Below are 24345 nucleotides of genomic sequence, written 5' to 3' on the forward strand. Positions count from 1 at the left end.
TTTTTTTGAGCTGCAGTCTCACCACTCTGTTGCCCAGGCTGGAGTGCAGTGGCTCAAACCTCCACTCACTGTAACCTCTGCCTCCCAGGTTCAAGCGATTCTCCTGCCCCAGCCTCCCGAGTAGCTTGCATTCTAGGCGCTGGCCATCATGCCTGCCTGATTTTTGTATTTTTAGTAGAGATGGAGTTTCACCATGTTGGCCAGGCTGCTCTCAAACTCCTGACCTTGTGATCCGTACACCTTGGCCTCCCAAAGTGCTGAGATTACAGGTGTGAGCCACATACCCGTCCAAGATAGTTCTTTAATCTCAAACCAATAATCAACAGCACAATTAATAGCAAAAAAAAAAAAAAAAAAAAAAAAAAAAAAAAAATAAAAAAAAAAAAAAAAAAAAAAAAAAGGCATTTCTGTTAAAATGAGGAAGACCACACCTCCTATTTGATACGAATACTACTCTAGAAGTTTTGATCAATGAAAAAAGCACAAAACAGAAATAACAGGTGTACTTATGTGGATGAGATGACTGTTAACTTTTAAGTACTCAATAAATTATTGTAAAGACTATCAGAATGTTCTAAAAATCCGGCAGAATGGCTGGAGACAAGATAAATAACCCTAAATTCTGAGGTTTTTTTTGGTAAGAAAAAAACCTATTAACAACAGTAGTAAACACCAGAAAGCATCTGAAAGAAATCTTTACGTGAGTAAGACAATGTCTTCTCTGTGAGACCCACAAGTTTGGTCTGAGTTACTCCTCAGTATCATAGGTTTTGCTGCTACTCTGAAGGGATTCCCCCAACACACAGGCAGCTGTCTGTGTGCCAGGAGAGGCCCAGAGGGCTGCCTCACCAAAGCAGGAACACTCTTCTCGGTTCCAGCCCAACCCTCTCTCATGCCCCAGTGCTCTGTCCCCATGGAAACAGCTTCTGCTGGTTTCCCGGGTCAGATGAGCTGCCTCTCGTTTCCTCCATGCAGTCTCTGCATTTACTCCCCACCACGCGCTGCCTCTGTCATGCATTCATGTCTCCTATTTACTGCAATGTTCCTGAACCTGACTGATCGTCTGTATCCTCTGGGAAGCTATGAACACACACACTGGTAGGTCAGGTCCACTTCCAAGGATGCTTAGTTGGTAGATCCAGGTATGGCCTAGAAGACTCTATTTTTAAAAAGCTCCCCAGTGATTCTGATGTCCAGCCAACCCTCCACGACATAGCCCAAACAATGAAGAATCAACTATATTTTGACAAAAATCACTAAAGGAGAGCACCAGAGCACATCCAAGGAGTAACAAGAACTCAGGAAATCCAGGACAGCCACACAGAGAGCAAAAGTCAGGATGGCCACAGCGAGAGTGGAAGGAAACGCCTGGCCTCCACCACCCCATCCCCAGCCAGGGCAACCGGGAACCAGGAGCAACCTCCTCTTCCAGGGAAGGGCAAGCAAGAGGATCTCACCGTGGACACCTACAGTCTTTACACTGGGGTCCTCACAGGCAGTAAACCCAGCTGAAGAATTCAATAAATGAAATTTTTAAAAAATACAGAACTTCAACAACAGACTAGATCAAGCAGAAGAAAGAATCTCCCAACTTGAAGAAAGATTGTTTGAAATTACCCAGTCAGAGGGAAAAAGAGAGAAGAAAGGAGTGAGAAAAGCCTTCAGGACTTCTGGGAGACCATTGAGCAAACAAATACACACATTATGGGAGTCACAGAAAGAAAAGAGCTAGGAAAAGGCAGAGAAAGGCTACTTAAGGAAAAAACAGCTAAAAACTTCCCAAGTCGTGGGAGAGATACAGACATCCAGATCCAGGAAGCTCAAAGGTCCTCAAAATACAATTAACTCCAAAAGGTCATTTCAAAGGCACATTATAGTCCACTGTCAAAAGTCAAAGACAAAGAGATAAAATTCTAAACATAGAGAAAAGCAAGTCACATAGGAGGGAATTCTCATCAGACTAACAACAGACTTCCCAGCAGAAACCCTGCGGGCCAGAAGTGAGTGGGATGATATATCCAAAGTACGGAAATTGGCAGCAAGAACACTATGCCCTGCAAAGATATCCTTCCGAAATGAAGAAGGGCTGCGCACGAGGGCTCATGCCTATAATTCCAGCACTTTGGGAGACTAAGGCATAAGGATCGCTTGAGGCCAAGAGTTCAAGACCAGTCTGGGCAATATAGCATGACCTCATCTCTACTAAAAAAAATACATATAATACTTTTTTTTAAAAAAAAAAAAAAAAAAAGGAGAAATGAAGTCTTTCCCAGATAAGCAAAAACTGAAGGAATTCATCACTCATCATATGAGACCAGCCTTATGAGAAATGCTCCAGGAGTCCTGTATCTGGAAGCAAAAGGAGGGCAACCATCATCATGAAAAAAACACAAAAGTAACAAGCTCATGATATACAAGGTAGGGCAGATACACAAGAGAGAAAGAAAAAGGAAGAAAACCTCATCGTTCATGTGGAAGCTAAAAGGGCTGATCTCATAGAAGTAGAGAGTAGAAGAGTAGTTACTTAAGGCTGGGAAGTGGAGGGAGACAGGAAATAGTGAGAGGCTGGCTAACGAACATAAAATTTCAGCTGGACAGGAGGAATAAGATCTAGTGTTCTATAGCACCAACGGGTGACTGTAATAAACAACAAATTTTGGTATATTTTCAAACAGCTGTAAGAGCAGCTTTTGAATGTTCCCAACACAAATGATACATGTTTGAGGTGAAGGGCATTCTAGTTACCCTGATTTGATCACCACACATTGTATATAGGTATCAAAATATTACACTGGGCCAGGCGCAGTGGCTCACACTCGTAATCCCAGTATTTTGGGAGGATGAGGCAGGCGGATCACTTGAGGTCAGGAGTTAGAGCCCAGCCTGGCCAACATGGCGAAACCCCATCTCTACTAAAAGTACAAAAGTCAGCTGGGTGTGGTGGTACATGTTGGTAATCCCAACTACTTGGGAGGCTGGGGCACAAAGATCACTTGAACCAGGGAGGTGGAGGTTACAGTGAGATGAGATCGCACCACTGTACTCCAGCGTGGGTGACAATGAGACTCTGTCTCAAAACAATAAAAACCATACACACACACACACACACATATATATATATGTTTTTATGTGTTTATATATATATTTATATATACACATGTATTAATATATATATATCACACTGTACCCCATAAATATGTCCAATTGTACATGTCAATGAAAAAAATAATAAAAGCAAAAAAACTGTTTTAAAGAAATCAATCCAAAAGAGGGCAAGGAGAGAAAAAATAAACAGAAAATGCAAGACAACAGCACATAGAACATAGCTATAAATTAAGAATACTGTGACAGAAATTGTTAGTCAAAGTTTTAGGTGCATCTTTCTTAGCTTCCATTAAACTGACTCCTATAAATTATAGTATAACATGATAGTTATTATAACATTATTATAATTTATAGTTATTATAGTACAACTATAAATTATAGTATAACACGCCCCTTTCATTTTTTTCTTTCAATAAATACATATTAAATATCTATTATATGTCAGGCCCTGTGGGAGGTACAGAATATGAAACAGACTTGGTTCCTGCTTTTATAAAGGAAAATGGGGAGCAGAGGCAGTTTTCAAAATGTTAACTGTATCACCACAATTGTGATAATTGCTGTCATGTCTCTTAAGCTGGCTTTTTCAAACCATCAGGCACTCTTTTGTTCCTACATCTTATACAACTACTTTCCTTGAAGGAAATACTCAAAGAGGAAGAAGTTAGGACTTTGCCAAAGAAATGCTTGATAAAACAGTAAGCAAATACATACCAGATATTACTATACTTAGTCTGATCTGCAGTTAGCAGTCTGTCTTGAAAGCTGGTTACTAATTCTGGAGCAGTCCATCGCAGAGGAAAAACTTTTTTATCATCTGTTTCAATGTAATCCTCCTGTTTTGTTAGAAAGCATACAGAATTTTGAATAGAATTATACTTTTGGTGAGTTCAAGAATTTAAATTCATGGTATTCTCAGAAAACATATACCCAATCCAAAAAACCAGGTCAGAAAAAAAAGTAGGCATGAATAGAGACTTTCTGGGCAGAAAGTGGGTAAGGAGTTTCTCTGAAGCCTCCTGGGTTTCATGAGCTCATCTGTGAGCCATGAACGCTTGCTAAGTCATCCTTCCTGGAAAAGGAAAGTACGCTCTGTCTAATGCATACAACATAGACTCTGAGCAAAACATTAAAACAATATATACTGGGTCTTATGTACTGAATAGTGAACCCAGTTAGTGAGTAAGCAGTGTAGGCTTTAGACTCTGACAGAACGAGGTTTCAAGTCCTCATTCTACTATTTACCAGCTATGTGATTTTAGGCAAGCAACAACTGTGTGAAGTTTTTTCCTGATCTGTGAAATGAGGAGAACACAAGCCTACCCTTTGTGGTGAGAATCAAATGAGATGATGCAGGCAGGTGCTGCTAAGTGCCTGGCATCTAGCAAGAGCTTAAGACACTAGAGCTACTACAAAGACAAATAACCAACTTCAATTTGTATAATATTTTTTGAAAATATTATCCATTTGGTCCTTAAAAGAACTCTGAAAAATAGAACAGGTTGTATCTGTATGTTGCTGCTCGGAAAGTGGAGGTCAAGGCTGGGTGGGGTGACTCACACCTGTAATCCTAGCACTCTGGGAGGCCGAGGCAGGCAGGTTGCTTGAGCCCAGGAGTTTTGAGGCCAGCCTGGGCAATATAGCAAGACTCCGTTTAAAAAAAAAGAAAAGAAAAGAAAAGAAAATGGAGGTCAAGAGCTTATCCGAGGTCTCCTGATGCCAGGAGGTGGGGCAATCTCATTCTCTGCCCCATGATGCACTATGTCATTCACTGGGGCTACACAAACACACACAAATGGAAACCTCATTGACTTCTTCACTTATTTACTTCAGGACAGATTTATGACAGAGTTTAAAAAACCTAAATTCCCTAGGTTACTCAATTTGAGCTGAAATTTTACTGGCCATGTAATGGAGAAACATTTATATGACATGTATATTTTATTCTAACAGGTAATACGTAATAATTATTGTTGCTCATATGTTCACTCGAAAATTTATTATGCACCATCAGACTACATCGTCTGTTTATAAATCTTTATAAAACAAAGCTTTCGGAAAGCTGTCACAAAACCTGGGATGCAAAGCTACAGACTGAGATAAGCCACACACCAGAAGTCCAGGCCACCATTAAAATGGCTGCTGTGAATCCCTCTCCAGAAAGCCTCACAACTAAATTTCTTATCAAAACAGTAGGGTATCTGGTAATACTACAACTTCACAATTTGAATTAAATCAGATTGAAGACACTGAAACCCTTGGCTTACCTTGTACCTGCTGAATCCTATTCCGTAATCACCTACTTTCACATTTAAGTCGGAGGTGAGAAAACAATTCCGCAGGGCTAAATCACTGCAAACAGAGGGAAGTGAACACAGAAAGAATTAACAACCAGAATCATGCTGCATGGAACTGCCACCGAAATGGGCTTTCTCTAGGAATCAGAGTAAGTATATTGAGCTCTCTGCTTAATAACTAATGTCTTAAAATTTGTTTTCATAGAAGTATTATGCATGTAATCAATCAAATAATAAAGATGATTACATTTTTTGGCAAGAAACTAGCTCAGGTTAAATACTGACCATATCTGTACCATGTTCTGCATTAAAACCAGATTTATGGCTTGTTTCCTAGTATTTTCAGAGTGACCAAGAAAGGACCCTAAAATGTTATTAGCAAAATTGCCTGCATTTTTTTTTTCTGCAGCTTGTATTACTTGAGTAACAGTCTAGTAATAGTCTAAGTAAATATTAATAAATTTATAACTTCAAGCACCCAAAAATAACCCACGTTATTAAAACTGTTTATTTTTTCCCTTTTTCAAAGATATACAAGCATTGTAATCAGGCCCCTTCTAAATCACTTCCATGTCTTACAAACTCCACTTCTCCACAAGGGAGGTGAAGAGCATATTTCAAGACTTACTTAGAACAATTTACTTATGTAATTTATTTTAAAAAGAAGTTATTTTTCAAAACCACACAATTTGACAAGTAAAAACTACTTTTTCTAAAAGAACTTCCCATACAGACAACAGATTGAGTTTTCTGGCTTCTGGCTTTAACCCTTAGAACCTTCTTCATCACTGGTATATGAATAAAAAAGCCATTAAATTAAAATAGAAAAGGATTTATAGTTTTAAGTTATTGTAAAGATATCACAGCTGAATTTCCATAGTCCAAAATGTTTGTCTTTACAGAATAGCAAAAGACCAAAAACTTAAAACTATTAAATTCATATTTTCAAATATTTTAATTTCCAAAGCTCATAAGTCTGAACTATCAGAATAATGGAGATGGTGATGGCAACAGCTAACACCGATATAATCTGGTAACAGCTTGGTACATAACATTGATTCAACAACACAATAATGGCTAATATTCTCAAAGCATTTACTTCACACGAGGCATCTGACATTTTTCTCTAAGCATTTAATCTTCACAACAAATCTGTGAGGTGGATACTATTATTTTCCTCATTAACAAATATGGACACTGAAGCACAGAGAATTAAAGTAAGTTCGCTAGGGCCACAAAGCTAGCAAGGTAGTGTTCTGTACTATGTTCATGCTTTCACCATGAATAACTCTCCAGGACGGTACAATGACACCTGTAGCGGCTGGTCCTCAATGTTAATTCCAGTTAGCTACATCACATCACCTGCCACACTCTTTGTGCTTACAAGTGATTTTCCATGCTCCGTCAGAACCCTTCAGGCCCAGAAAAACCTAGGGATACCCATGACTTCATGGCTATGAACAATATAGCTTCTTCTAATTGTAAGAAGAAAGGGGGCCCCCATTTCTTGGAATTAAGTAAGGAAGTGAGGCAGGGAGGGAGAGAGGGAGAAGGAACATGCCATTTGAGGACAGAAAAGTGAAAATGCTTTAAGTAAGGCTGCTTTATCCACTGAGCCAACCGCTGTGACTGCAGAGATAGGGGTTTTGCCAATAGAAGCTCCGTCACTGGGCACCATCACCTCTAGGGTCTATAAACAGACGCTGTGAACCCTACAAACATCTCCCTCCTGAGACCAGAACTAGGAGCTGGAGGCCAGCATCCAGATAAGGGCAAGCACATGTCCTCCTAGGCCAGGGGCAGCAGCCTGAGGCTAGCTTGGGTAATAGCAAGCTCAGGCAGCTCCTGGGGGCAGGATGAGTGTCCCACTCACTCCCTCCTCATCTCTCTCTGTACACATGTTCCACATAGGTCTTTGGATCCTTGAAATGTAAAGGCTTGTTAAAGATGAACAACTACCCCTGCAGAAGGCCCTTGGCTCTCGTAAAACTCAAATGCAATCTAACTGGTGTTCCCCGAGGAAAAAGCAATGCTTCTCACTACCTGAAACCCAAAGGGAGTGAGGAAGCAAACAGTCGTAGGACTGGGTCTTGCCCCACCTCCTTCCCCAGCGCCCAGGCTCCACAGTGCAATGGGAGGGAGCCCTGGGCAAAGTCAGGAGGCCAGCAGCTCGTCTCAGCTCCACTGCTCCAAGACCATGTGATGCTGGGGCAGTCACATGCATAGCAGAGGAGCCTGTTTCCTCACAAAACAACAGGGATGTGCCTGAAATGGTTAACTCACAAGGTTGTTGCAAAGGTAAAACTGAAAAATACACGAAATGTTTTGAAAACATAAAAGTGCTGTACAGATTCAAGGTAATGATACAATTTGGGTCCAAGTTAGTAAAAAAAATATTCTTTGAAGCCCAACAATGTGCAAAGCCAAAGAACAGAAAAACACACAGGTGTAACTTCTTAACAACAGAGGTAACTCTTGACGTCAATGGCTGCTTTTGTCAGGAAATGCAAACACACAGCCCGTATACTCTCCCTTCAAGTTGAAAAACAGGTCCAGGGATGAGGCTGCCAGTCGCAACAGCCCTGCCTGGCTCTCAGAAAGCTCTGGCAGGGTCGCCTATGCTTGGCAGCACTTGCTGTGACTGAGACCACAGTAAACCGCAAGACTCAAGGCCGCATGAGCAGAGCAATGGACAGAAAGTGGGAGCCCGTGGTTCTAAAGGGCTCTCACCCCGATTCACAAGGAAGCACCACTGCCTGTTGCTCACTCATGCCAGGACTAGTTCGCACGTCTTCAGGGTTCTCCAATGCAAATGGCTCAACATGCAGGAAGCATTTTCAAAAGAATCCACACCTCTGTTTATGTGAACTACTTATGCTTTCCCAAGTAACCTGGATTCCTGATAAAAAGAATTAACAGACGGGAAGCAAAATATCGCAAAGTTACTGAGTACTCTTCTACTTTATCTTCATCTTGGCAACAGCACTCCAGGGCTTTAAAGATGATCCCCACTTTATAGAAAAGATACAGCTCCAAAGGATTACATAACCAGGCTTATACTGGTAAAGCTGATGAGAGGTGAATTAAAACTTCAACTCCAAAGCCGTTCTCTCTGCTCCCCACGCCATTCTGACTCTGGCAGCCACAAAGACTTTAGCTTCCAAGGGGACTCTGCACTTAACACCCTAAGATGGAATGGAGATGTAACCAGGAGATGATTAAACCAAGAAGATTCTCATAAAGCACAGGGAGGGAACTTTACACTCGAGTTTTAACACTGTTTGTCTTGCTTATTAGGTAGGTCTTCACTAGCTGGGAAATGGTACATTTACTGAATGCCTGCTGTATGTGCCTCAGGCATCTGCTAGGATTTGGGTGCACAGAGAATTCTTCCACTGTGAAATTCTTATTCCACCCATGAAAAACACCTTTGGCTGGAATGGGGTCCACCACTGATGGTGCATACCTACAGTCCCAGCTACCTGGGAGGCTGAGGCGGGAAGATTGCTTGAGCCTGGGAAGTCAAGGCCAAGCAAGTGAGCCATGATCCTGCCACTGCACTCCAGCCTGGGTGAGGCCCTGTCTCAAAAAAATAAAAAATACAAAAATAAAAACCCTGTTCAGATTCTAATGGGAATTCTTTGGGTGAATTGGTATTTTTGTTGCCTCCCCACCATTAACCATGGTGCATCTTTCCATTTGTCCACATGTTATTTTACATTTGTCAGTAAGATTTCACAGTTTTCTTCATACAGTCCTGTGCCTTTCTCACACAATAAAAACCCAGATAATTTATATTTTGGCATTATTGAGAATAAAATGGTTTTCATCCCTTCATTGCTGGGTATATAATTATACCTGTACAGACAAAAGCTACTGACTTCTGCGTACTATCTTATAAAAAGCCACAACAAATTCTCTTATAAATTTTAGTTTTTTAAAAGCATAGTTTCTTGGTTTTTCTAAACATACAATAAATACCATGGCACAGTAAAGAAGGATAATGCTTTCTTCTTTTCCAATGGTTGAAGAGTGTGAACTCTGGAGCCAGAGAACGTGGCTCTGAATCTCAGCTCTGCCAGCTTCCAGCTGCACAACCCTGAACAAATCAGTATACCTGTCCGTGCCTGCGTCTCCCGACCTGTAACACAGACAGGAAAACCAGCACTACCTCTTAAGAGTTGGTATAAGAGTATCTGGCAAGCGGGAAGCATTCAGTAAATCTTAACTACTGTTGTTGTTATTATTTGTTATCCAACTTCAGTCTCATGGTGGATATCATTATTATTATTAGAGTCTCACTCTGTCGACCAGGCTGCAGTGCAATGGCGCGATCTCAGCTTGCTGCAACCTCTGCCTCCCGGGGTTCAAGTGATTCTCCTACCTCAGCCTCCCGAGTAGCTGGGATTACAGGCGCAAGCCACCATGCCCGGCTAATTGTTTTGTTTTTAGTAGAGATGGGATTTCACCATGTTGGCCAGGCTGGTCTCCAGCTCCTGCCCTCAAGTGATCTGCCCACCTTGGCCTCCCAAAGTGTTGGGATTACAGGTGTGAGCCAACATGCCTGGCCTACTATTTTTATTATTTTTTTCTTTTTTTTCCCCCTTATTTCTTGGGCCTATTATTTTTAAATTGGTAATTTTCTAGTTTCTGTTGTATTTGTTAGTACTTCCGATGAAATATTGGAAAATAACATAAAGAGTGGGCATCTTTTTCTGGTTTCTCATTTAATTGAAAGGGCTTTATTATTTAGCAATAGCATGATATCGCTATTGAGTTTTGGTAAAATCTTGAGTTTCAGTCCATATGATAGTTAAGTTGTACCTTTCCTTTCCTACTGGAGGAAATGTTTCCCAATGGAGGAGAATATGTTTACATATCCTATGTAAACACAGAATGGCTTCCGAATTATACTAAATGATGTTTCTGCAATCTATTGCTATCATGTCTTTCTCCTCTTTTATTCTGTCAATGGAACAAATTATGTAGACATTTTATAATATAAATCTACCCTTATATTCCTAAAATAAGTCTTAACTATTTTGTTTACATACTGCTGGAGGCAGTTTGCAAGTATTTATGTCTATGTTCATTCATGAGAATCGTCAATAATTTCTTTATGTCATCTTTTGCTATTAAGGTTGTGTTGGATTCATGATATGAGTTATAGAAATTTCCATCTTCTTTATGGTCTGGAATAGTTTTAATACACTGGAGCCACCTGTTCATTAAAGGTCAGACAGATGGGGCCAGGTGCAGTGGCTCACACCTCTAATCCCAGCACTTTGGGAGGCCGAGGTGGGCGAATCACTAGGTCAGGAGTTCGAGATCACCCTGGCTAACATGGTGAAACCTCATCTCTACTAAAAACACAAAAATTAGCCAGGTGTGGAGGCATGTGACTGTAGTCCCAGCTACTTGGGAGGCTGAGGCAGGAGAACTGCTTGAAACCAGGAGGCAGATGTTGCAGTGAGCCAAGATTGCGCCACTGCACTCCAGCCTGGGTGAGAGAGCAAGACTCCAACTCAAAAAAAAAAAAAAGATCAGACAGATAGATGTTACCAATGAAACTCTCTGGACCTAGAGCCTTTTTAAATGAAAGCTCTTTAATCACCTTCCCAGTGTAGCAACTCAGCTGATTACAGTCTTTCTATTTTGTCTTGGGTTGCAGCTGCAATCAAATTGGCTCCTTTCCCTTGAAGCCTTCCCTTTTCCTTTCTATGTGACACACATCATGGGAGATACAAAGGTCAGGAAGATCCAATCCCTGCCTTCAACAAGTCTTCCATGTAGAAAGGGGAATAAGAAACCTTTGTGGACAGGTGCCACATATGAATTCCCGTTGGGTTTTCTTTTCAGTCATGGGTTTTCTTTTCAGTCATGTCTTCTCTTTCTAAACCTCCCTAAGGTATAGTGCAATAGTGATTAAACACGCACGCATGTGCATGCACGAAGCTCTGGGCTTGCCATCCTACTGCCTACAGAACACAGCCTGAAGGCCTTATCCTGGCACTCAGGCCCACTGTAATTTAGTTTCAGGCTGCATCTCTATTCTCATCTCCTGCTATCTTCTCTCCTCGTCTTCTGTTCTAGTTACACTGGACTAGCTGACATTTAAACTCCCTTCCCTCCTCTTCCTCCTACCACATACATCATCTTGCTACTCCCTTCTTCAACAATTCTGAATGTCCTCCAGCCCCCAACTGACATCCATTCTTCAAGGATCACTAAAATCCATCTCGTTCCAAAAACTGACCTGGACCCCTCCCAGACGAAAGTAACTTCTCCTGCAGAAACGACCACACAGAGTGTGTGTGCCTGGGTTCAAACTGCTCATCAAATGATCAAATGAGTGGCTGAGACAGACCAACCATTTAGCACCCTGAGCCTCAGTATTCTCCTCTTTGAAGTGGGATGAATAATGGCACCTGCCTCATGACGGGTGGGGTGGTCCTGAGGATCAAATCACTACTCACAGAATGTTCTACAAATGCACAGAACACAGCAAACACCCTGCCAAATGAGCACCCGCATTTCCACTCTCCTGCTGGGGCATTAGTGAGCAGTAGGTGTGCATTTTGCTTTGACATGAAATGGATTTCTCTGTCTCACACCTTATCACTGGATTTTAAATGTATTTTTCTGCCTCTCACCTTGTCACTGAACTCTGCAGGAAGTGAAAGTTCACTGCACACTAACCCTAGTGTTGCCCAGCAGAAAGTCATTGTAACTCTACAACCGGGCAAATCCTACAAGAGGCACTGTGAGGACACATGCTGCCTGTGGGAACCCCGGGCTCAGCTCATCACAGCAACCTGGTGGCATCTCATAGACAGGCTGCTCAGGAGACTCACAGGGAGGGGACAGGAAGTCCCAGGCTCCAGGCCAGCAAGGCGAGTGGGACACACAGCAGCAAGCTGGCAGCGCCTGCTGTTTACATGACCTTCACAAAAGTCACATGCACGATTTCAGAGATGCAGGCTCCTGAAACTCTGGGTTAAGCCTCTTCTTAAATAATCGGTAGAAATCCAACTTAACTGGGGTGCCTTACTAGGTGAGTTTCCAAACAGAGCTAAGAACTTTAATTGGACGTGTAGGTTGTTCTATTTTCAGCCAAAAGAGGAAGTCCTACTTTACGGCAACCAATAAATATTCTAAGTTCCAACTTAAAAATATACTGTATGATATGCTACTGACAAAAAAAGATCTTAAAATACAAAATTTTGCCCCAAATGGAAATTTAATAAAGATATGATTACTTTTTAATTAAACAGCTGTCAATGGTTTCAAGGATTTTCTTTGAGTTTTTGAACTTGAATAAAACCCAAACTACGTGATTTACTTTATCATCTTTACTTGTTCTAAAGTCCACAAGATTTGAAATTAAGTAAAACTTTAACTTGAAACCCATAGGAAAATACTATTTACTCTGACATCTTTGCCAATTTAAAAAATACACAGATTCTAGCCGTTTTTGATAATTTTACACTGCTGATTCTGATATGATGCTCTTTTTTTTTTGATACGGAGTCTCACTCTGTCACCCAGGCTGGAGTGCAGTGATGTGACCTCAACTCACTGCAACCTCTGCCGCCTAGGTTCAAGTGATTCTCCTGCCTCAGCCTCCTGAGTAGCTGGGATTACACATGCCTGCCACTGTGCCCAGCTAATTTTTGTAGTTTTAGTAGAGATGGGGTTTCACCATCTTGGCCAGGCCTGGTCTTCAACTCTTGACCTCGTGATACACCCACCTTGGCCTCCCAAAAGTGCTGGGATTACAGGTGTGAGCCACTTCACCTGGCCTATGATGCTCTTTTAAAATATAACCCCCTTCTCCAAAATTCAATAATTCCTAAACCAAGTATTAGTAAATATCCGCATTTTGTAAGATATTAACAATATAAATTATGTTAGATAATAACCTGTTATAGAAGACATTAAAAACTAAATATAGGCTTTCTCCACTATGAAATCTTTATAAAGTTTTATGTAAGGGATTCTGCTTTGGGTCTTAAGAAACCGGTAACTTTTTGAGTCTCTTAAAAAAAAAAAAACTTTATCAGGATGATTTGTTTACTATTATAAATCGAACAAGATATAAATGTGTAAGAAGGTTAATGATTTTCCTTCATCCCCCCCTTGAAGTAATGTTGAGAGTCTGATAGGCACAGTACTTTTCCACGCCTGTTTATACACACACACCTCTAGAAATAGAACCAGGTGTTTTCATACTTAAAAAAAAAAAACGGGATCACTCTATAAATATATTACTGTGAAATCTGCTTTTTAAAAAATACAATACTTCAAGCCAGGCGCGGTGGCTCATGCCTGTAATCCCAGCACTTTGTGAGGCAGAGGCGAGCGGAACACGTGAGGTTAGGAGTTCAAGACCAGTCTGGCCAACATGGGGAAACCCCATCTCTACTGAAGATACAAAAATTAGCCAAGCCTGTTGGCACATGCCTGTAGTCCCAGCTACTCAGGAGGCTGAGGCAGGAGAATTGTTTGAACCCAGGGTGTGGAGGTTGTAGTGAGTCAAGACTGCACCACTGCACTCTAGCCTGGGTGACAGAGTGAGACTCTGTCTCAAAAAATAAATACATAAATAAATAAAAAATAGAATATACACATTCCTTCAAGTCAAGACACACAGGTGTTCCTTTTTAGGTCAATGGATTACTAAGAGTTAAATGATTTATTTAAAGTCAATTTTAAAAATACTGCCTGGTTTCCCTGGAGATCTAAGAAATAATTTTAAATGCATTGTGTTGCTTTTAAATGTAAACCGTAGCTCAAAAGCCTAGAAGAGAATAAGCAGAAATCTCCTTTTGGGTTCACAGAATGACTCATCATTTGAGACAGGACTACATGTCCTTCGGTGTTTTAATTACGAAAATCACCATCAATGATTTGAACAAACTACAACAGACTCCAAATGGGGCCTGAAAGGTTTCAACAGAAATGTGCTACACAGATCGCTGTGCTGAATTCACAAGCAGCCCCTGACTACCCACTCAGGGGGCCTCTTCAGATCGGATCCCACAACACCTCTGCTTCCAAGTGGGCCCCTGACACCCACCCTTCAGCTGGCCAGAAACCAGTGCTATGACCTTGTGCAACCAGCGGCTGCTGGCCTAGAGCCTCTCTCGTCCTCTCTCAGGAATGTCAACTGGGGTACACTATGAAACCGGGCGGGTAGCACCAGAAGCCTAAAACTGGTGTGGCAAAGATGAAACACGCAAGGTGTCATGCAGTGGATTGGGACGGTTTATTCTCAACTCTGGGGCAGGTACAACCATTCACTCTTTCAAATTCTGGAAATAATAAATGTACTAAGACATCTTATTCCCTGGTACTGGTTTCAATGAAGCCCAACTCAACCCTAATCTTAATCACGAGCAAGAACGAGATCCCTTCTACCTGCATGAGCTAAGTTCATTCTGCACCTGTCCTTATGTTTCACAAATGCGGCAGCCTCTCTAGGCCGTCTTGTGGTGCTGTGTGAGGTGTGCGCCTCTGACACAGGGACCCACCTGTGCAGGAAGTGCAGCTTGTGCATGGCAGCCAGGCCTGCGGCGATCTCACACGCCATCCTCTGCAGCAGCATGGTCTGTGAGTCCCCCCGCATGTGCTCCTGCTCGTTGCGCAGATACGCCTTCAGGTCACCCTGCAAAAGTCAGCCCGTTTGAGTTTCAAAACGAACCACAGGAACAAAGTTCGTGCTTAAACATGTGCCTCGGTAGACACTAATGTTAAGATTATTTATTAGAAACTTATGTTTGTACTTAAGTTCCAACCCAATAATGCAAAAGTATAGAACATTATTATGCTTTTAGGGGCATTCTAACTAAACATTTTTATCATATAAACAAACACATGTAAAACAAAACAGTTTAAAAAAAGATAGTTTTGTAATGATGCAAAATTAAAACTAAATGCAGTGTCGAAGTAGAGAAAGTCCCAGGTACCTAAGAGATGACACGGAGAGTGTAAGAAATGGTGCCACTCATATTGCCTGGTCTATGGATTCTAGCCAGCCCCTGGGCAGTGAGCACTTCATCACGAAGGCGCCGTGGCTACTGCCGAAGCTTGGGGGAGCAATGGATGGGGAGAGAAGGAAAGAAAAATGGGTGGGAAAGAAGGAGAAGTCCAGGTAGTACAGTAACAACTGCTTCAGGTCTCCCACAGCTTCCCCAGGACCCTGTGCTATCCTGAGACAGTGGAGAGAAAGAACATTCCAGCCAATCCAGAAAAACTCACCACGTGAACAATGAACAAGCCTACTCTTCAAAGAGGAACAGTGTGAGCAGGAAAATAAACACATTTACAGTCAGATGCCCAGTACATGGCCATGACACTGCTGGGCTCCCCGCGCCTCAAGGACCTCCCTGTGTTAATGCTGTCTTTATTTCGTAACTTTAATTTAGAACACTATGTTTTGGGAGTTTACAGTGTATCTGTTACGGGGAATACCCTTTTAAGGAAATAAATTCTTCCACATTCTCCTTACCACATGATTAAATATTTATTAATATGATTTCATCCCAAATTAAAGCTTCCTAGAATCAGTTAATAAAATTTAGGAAGCAAGCCAATAGCTTTCTGTGTTCTTTAAATCTGAGTGAAGAAAGACTGCTGGAGTTGGGGATCGGGGAAAAAAAGAAAAAAAAAAAAAAAAAAAAAAAAAAAAAACCAAAAAAAAAAAAAACCAAAAAAAAAAAAAAAAAAAAAAAAAAAAAAAAAAAAGACTCCCGAGAAAGGACATTCTCCTTGACCAGCTAAAGAGTACATGTCTTATAACTGTTATTGAAGCTAGCAAACTTATCAAATTCCTCCCAGAATAAAACCTTGAAACACAGTATTCCTTCATAAACATTTGCCCACATTTAATACTGAGTACATTCTGATGTAACTTCTAGGTCCACTCTAAGAATCTAAATTTGTTTCCATTCCCAGGTTCAAAGATCTTTACACTAGTGATAATGTTGATATTAATAGTCACCACCATTTGCGCTTTGAGCCCTGAGCCAAGCATTGTGTTAGGAGTTTTTGCACTTGCTACCGCAAATACAATTTGAGATGTTTGCCAGATATGGAACTGAGGCTTAGGGAGGGTAAGAAATTTGCCCAAGGCCACAGAACTAATAAATGGTAGGGCTGTGCTTCCACTTTTCAGTTTACCAACTGGTCAAGAAAGTTCTATTTAGCAAGTGAATTAAATTAGTATGCAGATGACATAAATGTATAAGAATGAATATAAGGTGGGTGCAGTGGCTCATGCCTGTAATCCCAGAACTTTGGGAGGCCAAGGGAGTGGGTCACTTGAGGTCAGGAGTTCAAGACCAGCCTGGGTAACACGGTGAAACCCCATTTCTACTAAAAATACAATACATTAGCTGGGCGTGGTGATGTGCGCCTCTAATTCCAGCTACGTGGAATGCTGAGGCAGGAGAACTGCCTGAACCCGGGAGGCGAAGACTGCAGTGAGCCGAGACTATGACAATGCACTCCAGCATGGGCAACGAGAGCGAAACTCCGTCTCAAAAAAAAAAAATGAATGAATATAAAATAACTTAAGGTCAATCCTGTCAATCTACAGGGTTCTCCCAAGTGTCACGTGACAGCCCTGCTAAGGAAGCAGTGCCCTTCCCTCAGTACCATGCGGTCAGACAGCACCCAGCATCGCTGTCCTTCACAGATTTCCTTCCAAACAGGGTGCCTTCTCCTTTGTTCCCAACAGAATTAGAGGCCACACCAGAGGAGAAAGAGACATCTTTTTTTTTTCTTGTAAAAACATATGCCCCTCCATCCAGTTTAGGCTCTTGAAGCTTGGGAGTTGTAAGGATAATGAATGATTCAGAAGACAATTAAATTCACCCAGAAAAATCCCAGCAAAAAACTCCCAGGACTACAGGCGTATAGGGGTTTCATAAGGTGGCCCACAGAGAAAGTAAACATGAAAAAAACTTAAGCCTATCTACATTACCAATGAAATGGCAATGTAATTCTTCCGCCTAACCCCTTCACTACAATACCCATCTAAGGTAAAAATCACTCTCACATAAAAACATGGTTGTGCTGGGCCGAATCTGGCCAGTCCTCAAAACCAACAGCAGCTGCTGGCAGTGAGCTGCGACTCTGGCCATGAGGGCAGAGGAAGGGCAGAGCAGGCATGGCTGCTTCCCAAGGGTATCTAAAGTATATTCACCACCACACAGTCCTTAAAATGTCTTTCCTCCATGATACCCCATTTCCCAAATTTCACTCAAAGACAGAATATCATAAACAGAAGGGGATTTTGCTCAAGAATAGATAAGATCAGTCCATTGTAGGCAAAAGTATCTTTAACCCAGGAATAGGGAATAACATCGAAGACTACTGAGGCCCCTGGTCATGGTTCTCATGGGTGAGACTTGTGATAGACTGTGTAGGGTCCAGGGTTAGTTCTATGTTCCAGAAAGGTCTATGAGCTCTCCTGGTGCCACAGTTTAAAAGAAAAAATCAACATAAAATATTTAATTAAAGATGCTTATGTTAAGCAAATACTAAAATACTAAAATTCATTCTATTCAAAACAGACAAACCTATATTTAGATATCTGATTTATTTGTATTTTAATGGTGCTTAGTGAAGAAACATGGTTATTTTGGTTCATTATTTGAAGAAAAAAAACTCACCAAGAACAGCAATGTATTCTGAATTAAAATAAACATTCCTAGGCTGGGCGCCGTGGCTCAAGCCTGTAATCCCAGCACTTTGGGAGGCCGAGGCAGGCGGATCACGAAGTCAAGAGATCGAGACCATCCTGGTCAACATGGTGAAGCCCCGTCTCTACTTAAAATACAAAAAACATTAGCTGGGCATGGTGGCACATGCCTGTAATCCCAGCTACTCAGGAGGTTGAGGCAGGAGAATTGCCTGAACCCAGGAGGTGGAGGTTGCGGTGAGCCGAGATCGCGTCATTGCACTCCAGCCTGGGTAGCAAGAGTGAAACTCCGTCTCAAAAAAAAAAAAAAAAACATTCCTTTATCCAAGTTTTAAAAATTTCTCAGCTTCACAAAACCCCTTAAAAAGCTCCAGAAGGAAAACTTATGACACTAGATGGCAGCAGAGTGCTACACCAAGCTCCACAAACAGCAAGCCACCTGCAAGGCCTTCGTAGAATGAGTCATTCCAAGACCTGTAAATGGGTTCCTCGTAAGCCCCCTCCTCAATGCTGACACGAATGGTCAGGGCGAACTTTATATAGCTTTTTTGCAGGACACTGGGAGCAATGAATTAATTTCAATACAGCATAAAAAGTCAACAGGTAAATAGCTTTAGAACTAGAAATTACAGTCATTTATATGTTTAATTGGATGATTCTGGGGAAAACCATAATTTTCAATAATTTTATTGAAAGGATGAAAGAATGATACAGACAGGGCAACACCCCCGCTTCTGCTAATGAAATAGAAGACCTGGAGACTGGGGCAGCTGGCGCCACCACGCCTCCGTGCAACCGGTGGCCTCGCTTCCCTCCCGGACACTCTCTGCATCCCTCTGCCCACTGGCATCCACAACCTTACACATCATCTCCTCTTTGGTTGCCATGGATTCTTCGTCTTTGTGCCTTTCTAAGCTCAGTTCTTTTGAGAGTCCATCTCTTCTCTCTGCTCTGGTGCCCAAACACCTCCCAGGTAAAGCTAGCCTTCCAGCTCTCTCTCCTCTCCATAGATAAACTCCTCAGAAGCCTAGTCTGTCCTGGCTCCTTGTTCAGGAACCCCTCCCCACCATCAGAAGCACTTTCATCCATCGTTCAGTGGCAGCTGCTCTCTCCAGGCCTATCAAGTGATCTGCCCACTTTTCCCCAAGCGTAGAGCTGGCTGGGTCGCACTGCACCAGCATTAACAGAGATGAGCCTATCCTTCCTTGTTTAAACACGTCCTTCTTCACCAGTCTTCTTCACCAGTCTTCATGGCAACCTCCTGCATTTCTTCCTATCCCACTGGCCACTGATCGGTAAGCACCCTGGAGCTTCATCCTGGTCCTCAGCCCTTGGGGCGCTCACTGCCCAGGGGTTTCACTCATCCCAAGGCTTGAAAGACCACGCCTCACATACACCCCTCTGGCCCAGTCCCCTCATCTCCTGACTCGACTTCCCTCCCTGTATGTCTATGAGCCATCCAGCACAAGCCTCTGCCAATCTCAGGAAGCAGCATCACTGTTTTGGTTAGACCAAAAGTGAAGATGTCATTTGTGAGTTCTGCCTCTAGGCTGCCACATCCAACCCATCACCAAGTCCTGAGTCTACCTCCCATGCTTCGGCTGCTGTTGTGCTGGTCCTGGCACCACCTCATGCCTGCACCAGTCCACCAGAGGCCTCCCTGCATCCATTTGCCTGAGCAGCCAAAGCCAGCCCCCAAAAACATAAATCCAATCATGACAGCCTGGGTTCCCACATGCTGTTTTATTTCTTTGTCTGTTTCTACCACTAGAAAGCAAGCTAGACACAGCAAGGACTCCATCTAGTTCTCTACTGTGTCCCTAAAACCTAGAACAGTGCTGGGCACACAGCATGTGTTTAATATGTGCTTAATGAATGGGAGAAAAAAGAAAAAACACTTATGCAGATATTCTAAATGAGGCCCCACAGGTTAAAGTTGGGACGACTGTTTTCCCAAAGCAGTCCCATCCCATCATTTCCATTTAATAATCTAGTAAGAATGAACTTAGGAGTAAATCTGAAATTTCACATTTTTACTGGGCTTTTAAATTTCTTACTTCATTACTCTGTATATGAAAGCTGGCCAGACACTTAATTTGGGAAAATAATATTCTTTAAGTATCTGATTATCTTTGAAAGTTTATCATTGTATAGTAAATGTTACTTTGAGAACAGTGAATCCACATTATTCTAAAACTCAGGTAAAGTACAGTGATATATCACTTAACACTGGGGATACCGTCTGAGAAATGGCTGTTAGGCAATTTCACTGTCGTGCAAACATCACAGAGTGTACTTAGACGAACCTAGAGAGTCAGCCTACTGCACCCCTACACCACATAGGGTTGTTTCTTGCTACAGTCTAGGCGTAAACCTATATAGCATGTTATCGCACCAAATCGTAAGCCACTTTAACACAATGGCAGTATTTCTGGATGCAGTTTTGACCTCTCAGGCTCTAGAGACCCTTAGCCACACTAAATTTACATAAAAACATTTTCTTGGCCGGGTGCAGTGGCTCATGCCTGTAATCCTAGCACCTTGGGAGGCCGAGGCGGGTGGATCATGAGGTCAGGAGTTCAAGACCAGACTGGCCAATATGGTAAAACCCCATCTCTAAAAATAAAATTTCTTTCCCAATAATAAACCTTAGCTTACTGTAACTTCTTTTTACATTTTAATTTTTTTTTAAATTTGAGTCTTTTTAAAAAAAAATTTGAGTCTTTTTGTAGTAACACTTAGCTTAAAACAAAAACACAATGTACAGTTGTACAAAAATAATTTTCTTTATATCCTTATTCTATAAGTTTTTTTTTTCTATTAAAAGTGTTTTTCTTGGGGCCGGGCGCGGTGGCTCACGCCTGTAATCCCAGCACTTTGGGAGGCCGAGGCGGGTGGATCACGAGGTCAAGAGATCGAGACCATCCCGGTCAACATGGTGAAACCCCGTCTCTACTAAAAATACAAAAAATTAGCTGGGCATGGTAGCGTGTGCCTGTAACCCCAGCTACTCAGGAGGCTGAGGCAGAAGAATTGCCTGAACCCAGGAGGCAGAGGCTGCGGTGAGCCAAGATCGCGTGCGCCATTGCACTCCAGCCTGGGTAACAAGAGTGAAACTCCTCAAAAAAAAAAAAAAAAAAGTTTTTCTTTTTAAACTTTTATAGAGAACAGTGAGGCCCCCATCAGCCTGCCCCAGCACCATCAGAAGGCGCCAGAGAACCTCCGCTGAGATCACAGCTGCCACCCTGTGTCCCTCCTGAGCTCCAGCTACAGGTGTACACCTTGGTTATAAGCAGCGATGACCTGTCACTGCAGGGACAGGGGAGAAGACAGTGCCTAAGAGCAGGATGGCCACACACATGTGGAAGCAGCACTGGTGGAGGAAATGCAGGGTGGGGTGGGTGGTGAGGAGAGCAGGCATCAGGGAAGACAGGGCCTGCCAGAGGCAGCCTGTCAGCAAGGGCCAAGGCCATGGTGCCCAGGCTACAGCCAGGTGAAGGGAGGGCCAAGGCCACTGGCAGGCTCCAGAACAGGGCCAGGCACCAGAACAGGGCAGACCTAGGGACTAAGAACGTATGCCCCACCCAATCACCCCCATACCTCAACCTATGTGGTTGTCCCGCACAGGCCTCCCTTCTGCTGGCTCTGCTCAGGGACACTGTCCACTTGTGCCCCTGGCCTTCCTCATGTCTGTTCCACCGTGACTCTGTGTCCCCTCTCCTCTATGTAAGCCCCTTAGGGGCAAGGACATGTCATCTATCTTTGGGTGCCCCATGCCTGAAGAGTCCCTGGTGCCTGGGGCTTATTAATAATTATATTCATAAAGAAGAGATGCCCATTAATTAGGCATTTCTACATCAAAGGCCAATTCTAAAATGGAGGCTTCCCACTGGCGGTGGCACTAAATTACCTGGCATGAAGGCACATAGGACCAGGTAATTCCAGAACTTTGGAAAGGCGAGGTGGGAGGATCACTTGAGACCAGGAGTTTAAGACCAGCCTGGGCAATACAGTGAGACCCCATCTCTATTTTTAAAACAATAAAATAAAATCAAGCCACCCATGAACACACTCACTTTGGCATTAGTAATTCTGTGTCCTCAGGCAAGTCAATCACCAGCCCTGACACAGGCTGCCCTGGGTCTGATTTCTCAGCCAGTCCCTTCACTTCTCTCAGCCTCGGTTTCCACATTTGGAGACTGAAGCTACTGCTACGAGTTTCACAGCATCGTCAAGGTGATTCACTCAATGGGAACACAGGTCAAATACCCAGCACAGGGCCTGGCTCAGAGAGCTCAGATCTTCCCCTTTGTACTCCCCATTGTAGGAAGTGGTCAAGGTTCCTTCCAGGTATAAGAGCCCATGAGTTCAAGCTCCACTGATTCTGCCCCCAAGTCATCGCTCTTCATGAGAGACGGAAGATTGCAAGTCCCACAGACCAACGTGCTGCTGTCAAATAACAGCCGGTGGACGACCTTCCCCCTCTCCACTGCGAACTGCTTTCCACAACAGTGGATGTTGTTCCTCTTCTCCACTGTAAACTGCTTTCTAAAACAGTGGATGACCTTCCACTTCTCCACTGCGAACTGCTTACAGAAACTGACTCCATGTTTTACTGGCCGAATTTATATATATATATATATATATATATTTTTTTTTTTTTTTAAGAGATGGGGTTTCACCATGGTCTCGATCTCTTGACCTTGTGATCCGCCCGCCTCAGCCTCCCAAAGTGCTGGGATTACAGGCGTGAGCCACCGCGCTTGGCACTGGCTGAATTTAAAAGGAACTCAGTATTCAACATTCAAGAAAACATCCTTGCGAACAAAATATGATCCCCTGCTCTGGAGCCAGGTGACGCAGTTGAAGAAATTGCTGACCAATAGGACAGATGAAGATGTGGCGAAGCTCAGTCTACATCCTTCTCTTTCTCTCCCCAGCTGGCAGCCTGGTTTCCAGCGTGGTTTGTTTCCTTTCCTTACCCAAACTTCCACTTGAGCCTTCCCAACAGACCCAGCTGGCCTTGCCACCCAGGGCACCATGTCCCCCATCTGCACACTTTCTTTGCAAAACCTTCTCCAATGATCCTGGTTAGGACTTCCATGCTTCTATACGTACTACCCAAGCTTTTATTTAATTATGAGAATAAATCCATTTTAGTAACTAAAAATGGCCAGCACTTACTGAGCATTTTCTTTGTTCTCAGTAATCTCTTACTTACAATCTATCATCTTACTTAATGGTCTGGGCAATTCTAAGGGGGGAGACATTATTATTGCCATTTTACAGAAGAGGTTAAGGGATTTTCCAAGGTGATAAACCAGTGAGTGGTAGAATGAACATGTGAGGCAGGCAAGTCAGGAATGGGGCTTACTCACTTCTGTGTTCCTTAAAGCACCAAGCAGCTCCTGGCACTTGTTTGCTCAAGCAATCCATTTTTGTTGAGTCAGTGATCCTTAATCAAAAGACAGTCTCATTGCCTTGATATTCACGTGAGAGTGAGGTGTACCTGCCACGGCAACAAGTTCTATAAAACACCCTCTGGTCATCTCTCGACTCCTCCATAAACACTGCCACTGCCAGCACTGCAAATCAGTGCTGCAGGCCAGCTACCAAATGTACTCACAAGAGTTTTCATTTACTTTCATAAAAATTCCATGATTAAGAGCCTTTTAAAAACAGGCTGGTTCATTCCATCTTACAAGGAATTAAGTAAGTGCAAAAATATTCTCTCCTTTCTCCTTGGGAGATGTTATCATTGGGCACGATGACTGCAGGATGACGACTGAAAAGGCCACTGTTCATTCAATCACTCTTGACCTGCTAAGATAGACAGAGAGGTCTGTCCTCACCGTGGCCACAGTGGCTTTTCACAGAGCCCAGACTGCTGCCCTCTGTGTCCTTTGGACTGTGGCCAGGGGGCAGGTCCTACCTTGAGGTTATGCCCCTTCAATCAGAAAGGCCTGTTCCTGGGCAGGTTTTGGGGCGTCCAGGCTGTGAGCTGGGCTCAAAGTGAGACTTTGGTGTGTCCCTTCAGGTGGACACCCTCTCTGGCTGCTGGGCTGCTGCTACCTGATTACTCTTGCCACGCAGTGGGAGCCCTGAGAAGCTGGACTTCAGTGCCAAGATCCCTGTCAGGCCCCTAGTCCTTGTTGCTGGAAAACCTGTTCCTTTTCAAGTTTATGAGGGCCCGAAAGTGTATGTATGCAATTATCCAAAGAAACAACATGACCTCTC

At 42.9% G+C, this 24345-nt stretch overlaps 1 protein-coding gene across 2 annotated transcripts in view; it reads right to left on the reverse strand.

Moving 5' to 3' along the window:
- Window positions 1–24345, reverse strand: part of LMTK2 (lemur tyrosine kinase 2) — a 98224-nt gene that overhangs the window by 19007 nt on the left and 54872 nt on the right. For both annotated transcript variants that reach the window (XM_017533722.2, XM_017533721.2), the window contains exons 7-9: window positions 14936–15069; window positions 5373–5457; window positions 3820–3941 (exon numbers count right to left, since the gene is read on the reverse strand). In XM_017533722.2, the coding sequence (XP_017389211.1) occupies window positions 3820–3941; window positions 5373–5457; window positions 14936–15069 (341 nt within the window). The remainder of the gene's footprint in view (window positions 1–3819; window positions 3942–5372; window positions 5458–14935; window positions 15070–24345) is intronic.

Source organism: Cebus imitator, unplaced genomic scaffold (genome assembly GCF_001604975.1).
Source record: "Cebus imitator isolate Cc_AM_T3 unplaced genomic scaffold, Cebus_imitator-1.0 Scaffold82, whole genome shotgun sequence".
In the NCBI taxonomy this organism is placed as follows: Eukaryota; Metazoa; Chordata; class Mammalia; order Primates; family Cebidae; genus Cebus; species Cebus imitator.